General features: G+C 38.9%; 1 protein-coding gene across 2 annotated transcripts in view; it reads left to right on the top strand.

Moving 5' to 3' along the window:
• Nucleotides 1-11,481, top strand: part of PTPRK (protein tyrosine phosphatase receptor type K) — a 516,066-nt gene extending 504,585 nt beyond the window's left edge. For both annotated transcript variants that reach the window (XM_084827484.1, XM_084827485.1), the window contains 6 exons: nt 539-712; nt 2,920-3,051; nt 3,375-3,500; nt 5,689-5,852; nt 7,937-8,072; nt 10,865-11,481. In XM_084827484.1, coding sequence (XP_084683610.1) covers nt 539-712; nt 2,920-3,051; nt 3,375-3,500; nt 5,689-5,852; nt 7,937-8,072; nt 10,865-10,918 — 786 coding nt within the window. In that variant the 3' untranslated portion in view covers nt 10,919-11,481. The remainder of the gene's footprint in view (nt 1-538; nt 713-2,919; nt 3,052-3,374; nt 3,501-5,688; nt 5,853-7,936; nt 8,073-10,864) is intronic.
• Nucleotides 11,482-13,764: the final 2,283 nt, after the last annotated feature.

Below are 13,764 nucleotides of genomic sequence, written 5' to 3'. Positions count from 1 at the left end.
CTAGTTATATATAATTTCTTCCAGTTTCATAACCTTTGGCCATCTTGTTGTGTTAAGCCTAATGTATCACCTAGTTCTTTCATTATGTGCTTTGCAAAGTCATCTATAAATGGGAAATACCGTTGTCTGATTGTAATTGCCATAGACTGCCAAATCATTTGAACAGCAATGACATTTGGCATGCCAGAATTGATTTTGCATTTTAAATAAGTCTGAAACATCTTGCATGAATTTTACACAATGCTTTCCTATTTTCCTGCATTAAGCAGGGGGTTGGACTCGATGATCTTGTAGGCCCCTTCTAACCCTACTATTCTATGATTCCTATTTCCTCTTTTCCTCTTTGGGGTAGGATGCAAATTGAGAACCAACTCTGTACACACAAAGACTTTTTTTCATCTTCTGTCATGGCTAAACTGCAAGGCAGCTCAAATAGGAAAGCCTTTGCTTTCCTCACGGCTTCCACTATTCTCATCTTGCCCAAATTTATTTCTGTAAGGCACACTATACCATAACAAAGATTTTCTCTACCCTTTAGACCCTGAATTCTGTGACTCCTCGGCTACAAGCTGAAGACTGCAGTATAGCGTGCTTACCAAGAAACCATGACAAGAACCGCTTTATGGATATGCTGCCACCTGACAGATGTCTGCCTTTCTTAATTACTGTTGATGGCGAGAGCAGCAACTATATCAATGCTGCCCTTATGGACGTGAGAGACTGTTTCCTTTGTTTATGTAATATGCCTTGAAAAGATGTATAATAATGTACAACAACAGAACAAATAAATTGCTCATCCTGTGGTATTCAGTAAAATGGCCCTTTAAAAAGAGAAAATTAAAAAGTGGGTAAAGTTGTCTAAATGCCCACTAATTGTTCTCTGACTTGCCAAATCCACTATTTCAAACTTTCAGTAGGTTGCTGGAACTGAAAATTCATAATGGGAAACTCTAGCAGGACTTTTATGATTTGTATGTTAATTTGCAGCCAGTTCTAGGTATTTGTCTTTTCCTAATGAGTGCAGTCCCAGGAGAAATAATAGATAGTGAGCAGAGCAGTGAAGAAATAATATTCCCTTCAACATACTGCATAGCTGCTACCATCTGTACATGCAAGTTGAGTTGTTTGTATGCAGATACATGTGTCTAGATGGGGAAGGGCCATAGCTCAGTGATTGAGAGCCTATGCTTTGCATGCAAAAGGTCCCAGGTTCAATCCCTGCCATCTCCAGATAAGGCTGGAAAAGATCCCTGTCTGAAACTCTGCAGGGTCAGTGTAGACAAAATGAGCTTGATAGACCTATGGTCTGACTCAGTATAAGGCAGTTCCCTATCTTCCCAATCTCTTCACTATTTTCCAAACATTTCTATATAATAGTATATCTAAACAAGTGACCTGATTGGGGGGGGGGGGGGGGTCATCCAGGCCTGGTGCTAAGTATCCTTAATATCAAAAAGAGCTATAGAATATCTATACTTTAGACTAGAAATGGATTCCCCTACAATGAAACTAGGTAATTACAATGTTGTTCTGTAGTACGGCTAAGAATCTCGTAGCAAAACTATCGGTGGCCCAATGCACATGTAACGAGAACCCATGGTGTATTGTTGGGTTAAACTCTGGGTTGTTTAACCCTACAACAACCCAGAGTTCTGGGTTCGGGCATCACATCAAGCAACCGAGAACGTGGCGTTCCTGGGTTGTTGATGAAAACACGGATTTAAAGTGGAAGCGACGAGTGTGCAAGGCAGTGCGCATGCCAATTCATGGGTTAAAGAATCCATGAACTGGCACTATGTGCGAACCAGGTCCTTAACTTCAAAAACCTACAATGCTCAGAGCCCAAGAGTGACCCCTTAGTACACACACTTGGAAATTATTTCTAAAGAAATAGGTAAAACTGGCTTTGAAGAAGGCATCTTCAGGCATATGAGGTATTTTCTCTTATTTTAATATGCCGTGTTCTGAGGATGTAATAAAACAGAAAGCTGGAATTACCATGAAGTCGTCTTCTGGTCAGCAGGGAGTGGAGCAGACAGCAAAGGGTTAACTCCTCTCCTACTGAGAAGGCAGGGCAAAATAGAACATCATTTTAAGAAATAGAAAATGGCTGGAGGGATAGATAAACGGAATCCAACATAGTCCCTGATTAGCTATGACTTGATAACTTCACAAATCTGAAAATACGTAGTAGAGAGACCCCACCCCCCTCCCCCATCAATACAGAGTAACATCATAAAGCAGGGGAGGGTGTGAACTCGTCATAGTAAGTCCAGCTTTCTGTTCCCAGTCAGGAGGAGAGGAGAGCAGACAACAAAGGGATGTCCAAAAAGATGATAATGAGAGTCGACCAGTGCAACCTGAATGGCTAAGACTGAGGCCTCATGAGACTTGCATAGGACCAGCTCATTTATCTAGATTTTAACAATGTTGAAACAAATGTAGGGGAACTTTTGAACTCCTCATGGACTCATAAGGTATTTATGCGTAGAGTGGTTGGGCATGATCTCAATGCAAAATGCTAGAAACAATCTACTTTTCTTTATTTTTCTTTTTTTTTTTTGATAGGCCTGTAAGGCCTAAAAATACTCCCAAGCAGTAGCTCAGGACCAGCAGACCTGCTCTGCTGTTCTATAAAGGGCAGAGCCAAAAGACTGAGGGGATCCTCTCTGGTAGACTTGTTCTATTTGGCCCTGCCTTCTCAGGAAGAGAAGAATTATCCATTTGCTGTCTGCTCCATTCTTCAGCTGACTGAGAACAACACTAAGCGTGTTTTGCCCTTAAAGGTGGCCTAAAAATATTTCTATATCTATATTATGTGCGCTGGAGACTGGTCTAATCTTCAAATAAGCTTGTTTATGATTACAATCCTCTTTTAATGCCTCTTTTTTTTCTTTTCCTTTTTCTTTTTAACTGCAGAGCTACAGACAACCCGCTGCTTTCATTGTCACACAGCACCCTCTGCCAAATACTGTGAAAGATTTCTGGAGATTAGTATATGACTATGGCTGTACCTCTCTTGTGATGTTAAATGAAGTTGATCTAGCACAGGTAAGTTCTTAAGAGTTTTGCAAATTGCATTGAAATGGATGTGTTCTGTCACTGAGACACACTAGATAAAGTTCAGCATGGGGAAATGTTGGCTTGTTCAGTGCTCGCAGGTAAAGGAAGGCCTGGGCTAATCAAACCTGCAAAGATGGAACAATATAGTAACCTCTGTTCTTGAAACCTGTTGCAGTTGGATAAGATATTGTGATTTTGACGATTTGACATAAAACACCTTAACTGAGGCAAATTGTACTGTAGTTATGGTAATTCAGCATGATGTGTAATGCTAGTTATAATTTAATTACATCTTTTTAAATATTATACAGGGCTGCCCACAGTATTGGCCAGAGGAAGGGATGCTGAGATATGGTCCTATTCAGGTGGAATGCATGTCTTGCTCAATGGATTGTGATGTAATAAACAGAATTTTCAGGATATGCAATTTAACAAGGGTAAGGAATATACTGATGGTTAACATTAGAATCCCATTTATTGTGCTGTTTTTAGAGGCTGGACTTTAACATTAAGCAAAGCACTTGACAGAAACTAGCTAAAGGTTTTCAAAATAGGTTGGAAGAGCCATAGGGCTGTATCCAGACCTAGTCATACTTAGAGCAGACCCACTGATCGAACCCATAGTTTGTATATCATGGTGTAATTTACTTGCAGTGCACTATATACTAAAGCAGTTTTCCCAGTGTGATGCCCTCCAGATGTGTTGAACTACAACTTCCATCATCCCTGACCATTTGCTATACTGGCTGGGACTGATGGGAATTGTAGTCCAAAATATCTGGAGGGCGCCAAGTTAGGGAACATTGGTCTAAAGGTATTGAGAGGTTTTTATATGTTTTGCCAAAAGAAAAACTATAAAAATGAATGAATGTAAACAGTAAAACATTTTAGTATTCATATGCAAATGTACAGCCCTGTGAAATGTTTTCATAGGTGGGGCATCTTTTACCTTATGGGGGCAGGAGAAGCATTTTCATCCTGTTTTAAGTATTTATGCAACAAAAGCACTCTTGTTTGCACCTCTGCTATTACCAGGTTTACTCTTACATCCACCCATTTTCTAGTATTTTTGTACAATGAAACAAAGTTATGCAAACAAAACTTTCATTTCTTTTACAATGGGTATTTTCAAAATTCTCTCAGTCTGTTCCCAAACCACCATTTTCTAATTCAGATTGTTCTCAAACCCTTGTGTTAGTTTTCTTTTAATGTTTCCATACCCAAAGTTGGCGAAATGAATAACTTATTGGAAGCACAAAGTAGCTATTGTAGTTCTATTCCCCACCCCCCGTTTTTATTATCACTTGACATGATATAAAATGTATAAACTTTACTGTATTCATATGAAGCCATAGGTAACATCATTGATCTGTCATTATTATTATTTAGATATGGGAGTTTATGAGGGTTAGTTTGTGTCTTCAGCTCCCAAAATATCCTGCTTTAATTTAAATGGATAACTCTAACATGTCTTCAGGGAAATCCCCATGCCCTCCATAACTAGTAGGTGTTTCTACTCAGCTTGACCTATATGCACTTTGGGTGGCATCTAAAGGTGTCCCATGGAAGCAGAAAAGCACTTCTGATTGTGCAAGACCCCCCCCCCTTTTTTTTTCTGGGAATTCCTAAGCCTGTACTGAATGTTGCCCAGTCCTCAGGAGATGCTGTTCGGGATGTTACAGTGAGGAGGAGGGGGCAGTGATGCCCTGTTTCATGAGCTGACTTCCACTCATGTAACTTTGGATGTCATCCTTTATACTTTATACTTAGCTCATTAATCTACAGCAGGAATCCCCAGCCTTTTTGGGCAGGTGGGCACATTTGTCATGGGCACGATCACAGAACAGATACCATGAGAGCTGAAGGGTGGCCTACACATCAGGAAATGCAACACCAAAAGAGAGGCCACAGATTTGCATTAAATTTGCATATGCTAATTCCCCCCTACAGAGATCCAAATTATGAAAATAATTACTATAATTACTATAATTTAAACAGAAGAATGCTGCTTCTCACCATAGTGGGGAAGACTGTGGCCAGGTGACCTGTGTGCCTGCTTAGTCTGCTGTCCAGGTGCTAACTGCTGATGGGCATCTTCAAGGCCCCTGCTGTCCCTTCTTATGTCTCTTTATCTTTAAACCGTACTTGGAATGGGCAGCCATTCAAAGTAATAGAAGGCTTTGCTAATGTAAGGACTGCTACCCTTCCCTTTACTTCTGTTCTCTAGCAGAAGTGCATTCCAGGAACCATAGATCAGTTAATCCTAGAATCGGAGCCAAACAGCTGTTGAACCTATTTTCAGAGAGTAAGCAATTTTGCTGCTCTGTAGCCTTGGTAAAACCTGAGATATTCTTAACATCGTTACAGTTTGCAGAGTAAGGCTTTGTTATCATGCCCTGCAACATCCTGTCATTCCGTGTCCCCCCACCCCCGCAAAACACTTTGCTTTTGCTTTTTAATTGGCATCCAGTCTAATTAAGAGTTTTGATGAACATGGAAGCTTGTTTACCTTGTAACTTTTAAATAGGTCTTAACCTATTATTCTACTGTGACTTTTGGATTTTCTATAATGGACCAATACGATTACTTGCGATGTTTAATATGATACTGTTTATTTTTTATCAGCCTCAGGAAGGCTATCTGATGGTACAGCAATTCCAATATCTGGGATGGGCATCTCACAGGGATGTGCCAGGCTCCAAACGATCATTCTTGAAGTTAATACTTCAGGTTGAAAAGTGGCAAGAAGAATGTGAAGAAGGGGAAGGGAGAACTATAATTCACTGTCTGTAAGTGTGATTTAGCATTTTGTCCTCACAGCTCATTATCTCCATACTGTGAATTGGATTTCATGTAGATAAATGTTCTAGGTATGTCTCGTGAAAGGAGTGGTAGACTGTTCTCTTACTTGCCCAGTCAAAGATTATTTAGTGTGAGCTTTTTCAAAGGTTATTCTAGATAACAGTGATTGTCAGGGATATACAACTAAATGCTAATTGAAAGTGTTAGAAACATGCACATGAGCCTTTGGATTTTGTATGTGGGTTCACATACTGGCACAAAATGCATGTATGCACCTTCAAAAATAAAGGCCTGCCTGTGCATTAAGATTTGCCTTGGACACTCTTCTCCAGATACCACTGTCACTGGACATGAAGCAGGTGGTGACCCAAGGTAGGACCATCTCTCTGATGGGCCCCCATCTCTAGGGTTCTGTCCCCAGACTGATTTGCCTAATGCCGAACTTGTTATCCTTTTAGTGTCAGGTGAACACCTTTTAAATTTCCCAGGCCTTTTAGATCTGTTGATTTTAACTTCACTTCTATTGGTTTGTGTTTTGCTATGTTTTAATACTTTATTACAGCTTTTGATTGTTGATTTTATGGTATAAAATAATGTCTTTCATTTTCTGTTGTAAGCTAGTCTGGGAATCCAATTTCAGAAAGAGGTATTAAATGTTTAAAATAAATAAACTTAGCAGAGGTCTCCTTGACAAAAGGGGGGGGGGTGGAGGGTGAACTCCCAAAGATAATTCCACACTCCACCAAAAAGGGGAAATCCAACAATGACCAAAAACAATTACAATTGTGAGATAGTGTATGTATAAATTTGTATGATAGATGTTAAGTGCCACAATAAGTGAAAGGTCCTGGCTGGGAAACTGTATGTGTATCTCTTGGAAATCCCATGAAGCAAGTGACTCAGTTCTAACTAAATAGATATTGTTAAACCAGCTGTTTAGCAGTAGGTAGCTGAATCTCATAGGGCAACCTGGTGCCCTCCAGATATTTTGGACTACAATTCCCATAATACAACTCCCATTGGTCATGCTGGCTGGGGCTTATGGCAGTTATAGTCCAAAACATGACAAATCTCCCCTTTTTGGCAAGGTGCACAAATGGATAATAGCTACAGAGCTCTAGGCATTGTGATAACTTGACCCATTTTGGTGTGACCTCCGGTCCAGATTTGGGACAAAAATGGCTTTGGTGGCTCTGGTAGATGATCTACACCAGGAGAGCAGTAGGGAAGTACCTTTTGGTTTTCATGGACTTCTCAGCAGCTTTTGATATCATAAACCAACGCTGTTTATTACTGACATGAAACAGATGATATTTTTCTGGATTTTGGAGCTGGGTGCTATTAATAAGTGGATGATACCCAATTCTCTCTCTCCAAGTCCCACAAAATTCCACACAGCCATGATCCAGGTTCTGTACAGTAATAGGATGTATTAGGATAAACACACTAAACCTCAGTTAAGACAAGACAGAGGAGCCTGTTAGTTAACAGGTTATAAAGAAAAAATGAGAAAGGTACCAAAACAAACAACAGGAGGGAGAACCTGTAAAGTGCATTGAAAATATTTTTTATTGATAAATTCCAATGCATTTTGAGAACACTCTTCTTCATGGGCACTGTGTTTTATGTTCCAAACAGCAGAATACTCAACTATGTTATACTTTATTAATAATATCTTTTCAGTATAACTTAGAGGTCATCCCTCCAATTGTTCCTAATGAGTTATCAAACCAAAGACGTTGTATGCAAGTTTCTCTAGCTAGGACCTATGAAATAAGGCAAATGGCAAAATGAGAGACTGGCCAGCATCACTTTGGAAATGGAACTGTGCGCCTTATTGTTATGTTGGCTTTTGGTATCTATTTTTTTACTTTGTGTATGGATTTTATCATTTGTGTGACACTATCTTTTTTATGTATATTTAAAATACAGATTTATCATGTATTTCATATTGTAATGGAATCTTTTGCTGTTTCAGAGGTCTTTATGTGATTTTACTTTATATATAAACTATGATAATGTCAGCAAAGCTTTAAAAAAAGAAAAGAAACGTTGTTCTTTTTATGCTCAGGAATGGCGGTGGACGAAGTGGAATGTTCTGTGCCATAGGCATAGTAGTGGAAATGCTTAAAAGGCAAAATGTCATCGATGTTTTCCATGCAGTAAAAACTTTACGGAACAGTAAGCCTAACATGGTAGAAACACCGGTAAGTTCATGGATCTGGAATATTACTTTGCGTGGACAGCCAATGAAGCTAAAATGTAAAACTCTTAAGAAAAAAGTCACATAAATGGAAACATTCTCCCATGGTTACAGGTAACACTGACTGTGACTAGTTAATTATAAAATGTCATATTAAAATAATGGCACTATATATAAATATTCAGTTATAACCCCATAACTGAATGCCTGCCCAAATGCAAAGTCTTCTGTCACCTCTGAAAGATGCCTGGCTTTGGTAAACCTCTGTAAGATGTTGGTTTCATAGTACTCATTAAAAACTCTTCTCACTGTTTCACTTCCTGTTCCAATTTTTTCATGTTGCATAGTATCAGGAAGTCTTGACTATTATAATCTCTATGATCCACATATGACATTTTAACTGGGAAGAGAAGGTGACTCTTAGGCAATGTACCAGTTTTCGAAGAGCAACAGGAGCAAGGGGAGAAACCATTTACCTCTACCAGTGTTTTTATAGCTGGTTGAGGCTAATAAAAGTCCCAGGTTGAAATTCTGTCTTTCCAGAAAATGTGGTTGCTGCACAGCCTGAGCATTTCTGGTATTTTTCACTTCTTCCTAAAGCCAGCTGTAGGCAGTTCTGTGGAGCTAAAGGATTTCTCTTCCAGTTAGCCCAACACTTACTTATCTGTGCCTCCTACTGGCTATCCATGGGCCAGATTTGACCCCCAGCCTGCGAGCTTCTCACTTTTGCCCCATGGAATGTAGAGTCCAAGTTTCAGAAAAACATAATAGCTGGTGTTTCTCAGACTCTAGACTGTTACATTTTTCAAGCAAACCAGTTCTTAACAGTCTCAAAGCAAAACAATGCATGTTTATTGTATTTCTGAGAGCTGTGTTTCTTAATTTTTACTGAGAAACCTTTGATTATCATTTATACAGAAACTATAGAAGCTTGATTCTGCAGCCTTTGGTCTTTAGAATGTTTATTAGGTAACCTACTTAAGTAATTTTAACCGAAAAGAAAGTAAAATTGGCTATAGGTTGGGGTGGTGATGGTTCTATTTATTCCTCTTAGCCCAACCCCACCCACAATTGTTTTGGGTGTAAGGCGAGCAGACCCACACTATCCAGCTCCCCACCTCTGAAATTATGGTGGAAACTACAAACTGCTTGAACCCCTTGCACTTTAGAGTAAGAAAGGAAACACCCATCCAACAAAGAGGTTGGCAAAGTTTCCTGCAAAAACAGAAAACCTGATTTGCATCTTTGCTGAGTGGGTGCTTATTTCCTTCCCAAGGTGTCAGAACACACAATGGGAGGAGGGAGCTGGAAAAATGGAGGGACTAGGAAGCAGAGACAGTGTAGGGGTGAGCATAACAGTGCTTGGGAAAAGGAAAGCTGGAGACAGTAAAGGTAAGCAGGGTTGGGGAACGTTGGCTCTCCTGACAATATTGGGAGTTCAGCTCCCATCAGCCCAGCCATCAAGGCCACTGGTCAGGGATGATGGGATTTGTAGTCTAACATTATCTGGAGGATCAGAGGTTCCTTACCCAAAGCTTAGAGACAAAAGGAAAGAGGAAAATAACATTTTCCCCTTTCTTGATTTCCCCCCTCCCTGCCCTCTTAAAATTAGTTGATGGTACCATGTTGTATGTAGTACTCTTTTCTCAGTTGCATAATTTTCACACCAGTAGATTTTTAAAACTGGGTGGGGGATTGTTATATTCTGGAGGGGCATTATAATAAAGCTACATTAGTTGCTTTACTTCTTTTTGTGATATAAAGCACTTCATACATGGCAATCAATAAGCCTTTTCTCTAGACATACCTGGTTTACTGTGTAGGGATTTCCAATGATTTCAACTTAATCTTTGGGTAAAAAACATGTAGTTCTGTTCTATTACAATCTTACTCTGAAGTCGCCGAATTTGGGTGTTTCAATGTCATGTATTATGTGGTTGAACTATCTCGATCCGGTGTACACAAACAGCAGCTGTTCAGCTGGCTGAGGAAGCAAGCCAAGAAAACCGATGTAGCATTGTCACCTGCCCTACATTCACCAAGATGATCAGATAACCAAAATGAACAGAACAATAAAACCTTTCAGAAAGCTTCCCCCACTTCCTGCTAAGAATTGAACAACGTTGCATTCTAGATTTGTAAAGGGGGGTAAGGCAGATAGTTTTTTCCATTTTAAAGAATAAATAAAGTCTTACCATTAATCTTAGTGCGAATCTGAATCTCCTTTTTCTTCCAGACTGTGTGACCTGTGTGGGATAAAAACTTATTTCTTTATGATACATAACTTTGAAGAGTCAAGCTGCAAACTATACATTCCCCTGCTTACCTGCTCATTGAAATTCAAATTCCTATCTATTTTACCTTACAGAACTTTATCTCAATTTCAAGAGCTAACTTTAGGTTTCATTCAGTTTAGCAACATAGAAAGTGGACATTGATGTTTGTTAACTACTGAATACTGTTTTGACTATGTAAAATGTATGTTGTCAGTGATTGGGGGGGGCAGGGGGAATATGAGATTTTCCACTGATAATGTAAACTATTTGTTTTGTAACTGATGGAATAGGAGAACATATCATAGATAAGCAAATAACTAGTGATGTAAATCATCAGACTACCTTTCCTAAGGTGAGATTTGAAGCCACAGATAGCTGTAAATTCTTAAGCATTACAAAAACATGTGTGAATATAAAATCTGACAATACAGAAGCAAATTATACAGTTCTAAGGAATACAAATGTTCTTATTATTTTTTAAAAGGAACTGACTGTCTAACTCTGTTTTTTCTCCTACTAGGAGCAATATCGTTTCTGCTATGATGTCGCACTGGAGTACCTTGAATCATCTTAGTGTGAAAGGATGGGTGCAATCAAGTGAACCAAATAATATGAAATGTAATGAACTGTGATTTGACATCAGCTGTTGAACCTATGAAGAAAGATTTTAGTTAAGGGGAAGACTTAATTTTTAAATGCAAAAAGTATTTTTCTTATTAAATGTTGTATCTTAATTATATATATATATATAAATAAATAAAAAGAACTGTTTCTATGCCTGTACACAGTATGAACATATAGTGCCACAAATGTAAAGAGCTGAGGCAGAGCACATCTGCTGTTCGAGGAAGGACTTTTAAGTGTATGTATATTCAGCTGTCTCTCGGTTACACTAAAACCACCATCTGTTGCATGTAGCTATTTCTATTCAACATTTTATTTCTCTTTTGTCCTTAATTTGATACTGTTAAAAGTAAAATAAAACTGTGCAGATAGTCTCTATAGGTTTCAAGTGTTGCAAGAATATCTAAGCATATATACATACGTACGTACGTGCGTGCGTGAGTGTGTGATAACTGCATTATTTTGTTTAAATGTGCAATGATGGCCTGATCAAAGTTCTTTATAAAGAAATCTAAACATAAGCCAAAGACTCAAGTGTAAATATGTCTATATGGAGAAGAAAGCACATTGTATTTATTGTTTATTGACATTCCTTTTATGATGGCTGAACAGAAACTTTTTTTCTTGGAAACTTTTTTTGTTGCTGAAATCAAATGTAAATGTGTTTTGTAGATTTTTTTTTGGTATGTTTTTGTATAAGGCAAGAGAGACAGAGAGAGAGAGACTGTTTATGAGTAGGCCAGAAAACGTTTGATACAGTGGTTTGGTTGTTGTGTACATGCTTATGAATGAAATCCATGTAAACAGCTTGGTTACAGAAGGCCAGAATCAAAACCTCTTTCTCAAAATGTATATGGATCCCCCTACAGTTTAATAATAATATGAATCAAATGGAAACTGCACACAAATATGGCCTTGCTTATGACTTGCACAGTGGTGGGAGTAACTTCATTACTTTCTTTAAAGGAATGAATGGGTTAACAATGAATACTTGAAACCCAGAGCCCAAAGAAAAACATTTGGCTGGAAAATATTGCAAGCAAACAACTATACTTCTTTTGATGTTTACAGGTTGGGGATGCAATCCTAGGCAGGCATAGCATGGGCAGGGGAAATGTACATGCAGTCTTCTCCCCACCAGTACTGGAGGCACTTTGAAGGTTTTATTGTATTCAGGCACCTGGCTGAACAGCCAGCCCTTTTTTTCATTTATAACTGGCTTCCCAGTTCACTGAAGTGATTGACTGCATTACAAACTTTCAAAATACCTCCAGCGATGCATACATTTTTTCTCCAGTGGTTGTCTAGGTCGGTAGCAATGGAAGGTTTGTGTTTGGGCAAAGCCAAAATGGATTCAATCAATTCCAGAGTTAGGCTATAGCCTTGGTTTGGAAAGTATCCATGTTTTTACTTTAGTCTTCATATGCACATTCATAAGCCTGGACATATTTTCCTAATGAAAACCATTCCTGTGTCTTGTTGATTTTTTTTTTATCAAGAGTAAATGACAAGGTGCTTATAAATACTCATGTAAAGTCAGAGTGAATTAAACAAGTTTTATAAAATGTTGACTTCACATTATTTGCCGTTCTGATTACACTGATTTTTATTGAAACCATCATGCAGCAAGATTATCTTTATGCAATTCTTATATGCAAGATCAATTAATTCAGAATAACTATATCTCCCCAGTAGTGGCAAAAATTATGGTGGAAATTAACTCCTTAGCCTACCCCAAGTTGCAATGTTAAAAAGGTTGTCCACGTGTATGAAGATGCCCTTGACAGCAAATCTTGAGAACACCCAGACACTGTGTATACCACTGTTTCCATCATCTAATTTAATCAGATGTATCCATCTGTGGTTAGACACCATGCAACCATTTTATGAAAGAGATAACTTAAGATTTTAAAACATATATTTCATAACCACTAGACATACTACTGCCTGTCAATCTGTACCCAATACATCATTCGATTAAAATATTACTTATGCCTAACGGCAGAAAATAGGCCAAGTAAGAGTAACATTCATCACTTTCAATAACTGGACTATTAACCAAGTGTACAAAAAATAAAAATAAATAGATTTTCTTTCCATCTCCATGTTAATAGCCTAAAGCTTGAGAAATGGCTCAACATTCCCAATTAAAATACCCTCCATTTCCTAACTTTATTTTTGGATGTTCCAGACAGTCTAGAAAATATATTAATTAATCCCTAGGTAAATATTATATACTTCATACTACTTCGTTCTTTAGTACATCACTATACATTGGCTGAGTTGCACGAAGATTTGATGCACCACTGGCACCAGAAACAGTCTCATTGTGGCACAGAGGAGAGTCTACTAGCATCCTCTTTCCCATGCAACATGGAGGTTGCACTTCAACTGAACTGTCTTGGCATGGTGGAATGCAGGAGCCTGCTGTTATTGCTGGTTCTGTTTGTATCTGCAAAGGCATAAGAAACATGTCTGTTTCCCGCCTCCCAGCTGAGCAGAGCAGAGCAAGCTGCTCCAGGGACTACAGAAGCAAGCAAGCTCCCAGAGAGTGAGCGACCAGAGCGAGCAAACAGGGGGAGCAAACGGGAGTTGGCCAGGGGAGTTACAGTGGTTGAAGAGACAAAGGAGACAGAGACTAAGAGGTAAGTGTGCTGCAGGAAGCCCAGGGGGCTGCCCTTTATCCTTCTGAGTGGCTGTGAGCTCACCAGGTGCTTCTGAGAGCTCCAACTGAATTGGGGGGGGGGTGGCCTGAGTACTCCCAGCAGCTGAGTGGGCGAGAAGCTTCAGTCTGTT

Source organism: Heloderma suspectum, chromosome 1 (genome assembly GCF_057233095.1).
Source record: "Heloderma suspectum isolate Gila_16-S chromosome 1, 16-S_ref, whole genome shotgun sequence".
Classification (NCBI taxonomy): Eukaryota; Metazoa; Chordata; class Lepidosauria; order Squamata; family Helodermatidae; genus Heloderma; species Heloderma suspectum.
Note: the sequence above shows the minus strand (reverse complement) of the source record. Positions and strands in the feature narration are given on the sequence as shown.